This window comes from Triticum dicoccoides, chromosome 4B (assembly GCF_002162155.2).
Source record: "Triticum dicoccoides isolate Atlit2015 ecotype Zavitan chromosome 4B, WEW_v2.0, whole genome shotgun sequence".
NCBI lineage: Eukaryota > Viridiplantae > Streptophyta > Magnoliopsida > Poales > Poaceae > Triticum > Triticum dicoccoides.
Window position 1 is genome coordinate 547,550,199 of NC_041387.1, and position 3,643 is coordinate 547,553,841.

The 3,643-nt window shown below is 42.2% G+C and overlaps 1 protein-coding gene across 1 annotated transcript in view; it reads right to left on the reverse strand.

Moving 5' to 3' along the window:
- Positions 1-947: 947 nt before the first annotated feature.
- Positions 948-3,643, reverse strand: part of LOC119291396 (probable 26S proteasome non-ATPase regulatory subunit 3) — a 3,897-nt gene continuing 1,201 nt past the window's right edge. Inside the window, exons 3-8 of the mRNA XM_037570148.1 lie at positions 2,793-2,930; positions 2,579-2,715; positions 2,427-2,481; positions 2,225-2,335; positions 1,771-2,010; positions 948-1,691 (exon numbers count right to left, since the gene is read on the reverse strand). Of these exons, the coding sequence (XP_037426045.1) occupies positions 1,179-1,691; positions 1,771-2,010; positions 2,225-2,335; positions 2,427-2,481; positions 2,579-2,715; positions 2,793-2,930 (1,194 nt within the window). The 3' untranslated portion in view covers positions 948-1,178. The remainder of the gene's footprint in view (positions 1,692-1,770; positions 2,011-2,224; positions 2,336-2,426; positions 2,482-2,578; positions 2,716-2,792; positions 2,931-3,643) is intronic.

Sequence of the window (3,643 nt, forward strand, 5' to 3'; positions counted from 1 at the left end):
CGGCGGCGACGGCGCACCAAGGGGGCCTGGAGGAGGAGAGGACGCGACGACGAGCGGTGGCGGCGGCGTGGCAGGGATCGTGCCAGCGCGGGGTCAGGGTTCGAGAGAGGGAGAGGAGGAGATGTGACGCGAGAGTGCAGAAGGGAGCGACGGCTAGGCTCTCAGCCCTTGCTATTGGATATTTCCTAACCACGTGAAATGTCTAAAATGCCCTCGGTGGCCACCAAATTTTACAGGCGGTGGCACGATCTGGATGCGCCGACGAACGCACTGGCCATGCTCGCAGACACAGACGCTGACCGGCGCGGCCCACCAGCGAGGGTCCCCACATGTCAGCGAGGCAGCAAAGTAATTCCGGAGTAAAAAAACGAGTAAGGAAAACCGAATGGAAGCTACTATTCATCACTATTCATTGTAGCAGTATTTCGAGCCTGATCCAACGGCCGAGGACTTCCAGGAGAGAGATCGCATGGTCCAGAATGCATCAAGAAACTAATCCGATGGCCAGGAAGGGCGAGCGGTGAGGAGGCTGGGTGTGCTTTCTGGATTTGTCTTTTTAGAGATTTCAAATGGACTACCACATACGGATGTATATAGACATATTTTAAAGTGTAGATTCACTCATTTTGCTCCCTATGTAGTCACATGTTAAAATCTCTAGAAAGACAAATATTTAAGAATGGAGGGAGTACATTTGAGTTGCCTAGAGTTTTTAGTGCTAAATGTATGAAATTCATTCACCTTCAGAAGGATTTACATCAGCTTACACATCAGGAAACTGCGTGTCATTTGCACAATATTCTCTTGAGTGGCACCAATTATTAAGATCCACAATGTTAGATTTGCCACCAATTACAGGGGAAAGGTGGCAACTCAACAACTGCATAATCGCAAAGAAACAGGGCAGGAAAAAAAATAGATGGCAAATATGTCAGGAAGCACAGACATACCAAAAGTCTTGAATGGACAAGGTGGATTTCAAATGGTACAGAGATCCTCAAACCCAGTTTCGACGAGGAAGAGAAAAGATAACTTAAAACACATTTACGGTCCAATGAAGTGCTGATCAACATAGAATTACAGAAGATGTTAAAAGTTTACATGATTCAAATCTCCCTCGAGGGGAGAACTCAGTGATTTCAGGGATCTAAAACCAACAATTCAAAAAACAGACCAACTTAAAAATCATCGTCATCCTCCTCGGCCATGTGCTTTGCCAGCTCTTCCTCCTGCTGGAGCCTTTCTCGGCGCTTCTCAGCACTCTCCTTCTCCTTATGAGAATTCGGGGGGAACCTCATGGCCTTGACCGCTTCATTATGCATGTTGAGGCAGAAAGCGATTCTGGAGTTGAATGCAGCCTGGGGTTCATTTGTCGAGTAGACATCACCAGTTTCTTTCGACACCATCCAGCCATTTGCATGGTCTATGGTGGCATCAATTGCACCATCTCTTATGGCCTTGGCTACGATGCACTCCGCATCAGCAACAGGATTCTCAGTGTCTAGCCTTAGCTTCTTCGCAATATCAGCAAGGGAGATCCGCGAGTATGAAATGCTGATGTTGCGTAGTCCAGTTCGAATGACGTTGTGGCGGAGCCTCACAATCAAATTGTGAGTCCTGTCTGCACTGAATGTGCTTGCAAATTTGTCTGCAACAGCTCTAAACAGTTCCAAATCGCCAATCCTGACGGCCTAGACACCAATAATTCAAATGTTATGACTAGAGCTTTCCAGACAGTAACATGAGATTTAAAAGAAGTCTGGAACTTACATTTGTAAGCTCGAAATATGGTGCCAAAGCTTCCTTCATTCCTTTCTGCATGAAAACAGTCCTCTCTGGGATCTCCCCAAGAAGCAGCCTTACTATGATAGCCCATTTATTGCACTGAATCCTAAAACCACGAGCTGCAGCCGGTGCCTTCCTAGCAGCTTGCAGGAGGCTTTCTTTAGCATCAGTGTACTCCAACTGAATTGTTCTGATTTTCCCCAAGTAGAAGAGGTACCGGCAGAACTGTATTAAAAAATGTTAACAGTTGCTTGAGTGTATCAATAAAATCAGTTAGGCTGCAGGAAGATCTCACACATCAATCACCCCAAAGCATTTTTAAAAGAATAGCTAACAAATAAACTAGTTTCATAAAATTTAAATGTACTGGTGTAATGCATCTGAAACATAATACAATTACTAGAGTGCAGATAATGATTGGAAGAGGCAGATGAATTACTTGCTGGTTGGAATGGGCTTCAAAACGTGGTGCCTTCGACCTAAGTTTCTCTGCCTGGTCATACAAGTTATAGTGGAGGTAATTGCGGAGAAGCAGGTTGAGCAGGGTTTCCTGTTATCATGAAAAAACAATGCATTTCCATATATTAGCACAATTTGACAGCATAACACTTAATCAGCAAGAACCAGGAAAACAGAACTACCTGACCAAGCTCATCGTGATGTAAAGTTGCCATTCTATGTAACCCAAGGAGATTACTGTACAAAGAAGCAAATATGAGCGATGAATTACAAAACAGGGTAAATGGAATCTAAGGAAATACTAGAGTAGGGGATGATGTAGAAGTTGACATACCCACGAATTTCCGCAAGGGTGTTGGTAAGTTCATACACATACGAATAATAAAAGTACAGCCTAGAAGCCAAAACATCAACAGTTCTCTTGTTCAAGTTCTTCAGACGAGCAATGCTTCCAGTTGCGCATGATTTAGCCTAGAGACAAATGGATAACTTTAACTTAATAATATGCTACATATGCTGCACAAAATATATCACTGTATTAGATATACCTCGTCGTATTTCTTCTGATCAATGAGGAAAATCAGGACAAGCAAAGAACAATATATTTCAATCTCAGGAAGGCCATGCTTGATAGAAATCTGAGTTGCTGGAGCTGCTGCATCAACATCCATCTCAGCTTCATCTTCCTAAAAAGTAACAACAGATGCATACCAGGATTAATGAGTTTCGAATAATAGAATGATATTTTAAAAAGCAAATCTAAACATTTTGTTCTCTAAATTATGGAGCAGGTGACAGAAGTCTAAATTGACCAGAATTCAAGAGCATCTTCAGCTCCTCACAAAGAAAGGCTGATTAACTAAGTATGTAACAAGCTTCCTGGGATTCTAAACAAACTGAAGTTATCTCATAAATTGTAAGTGGTGATCAGCCTTGTAATCAGTTTAGTGGGTATCATCATAACACGCACACAGATTCGTTAAAATACACCCTACTGCTACAACTTCGGTAACAAATTTCCCCATGTATCTAAACACCCACATGCAGAAGAAGAAATGAAGTTGCAAATGAACGACAAGCAAAAATGATGCGACTAGAATTTAGTCACACGATGAAAACAGAATTACTAACTGAAGGCAAATAAACAAATAATCAGAAGTTGCAAATGAATGACACAAGCAAAAATGATGTGACTAGAATTTAATCACGCGATGAAAACATAATTTCTAACTGAAGGCAAATAAATAAATAATCACGTATGGGATTCTAAACAAAGAGTTAATTATGCAGTGTGCAGATGATAATCACGTATTAAAGGGAGCACCTATGTGTCCGGTGCCTGATTTTTTTTGCTCTCAGTCCATTTTTTAGCTGGTTCTGGTTCTTCTTGCACCTCCAG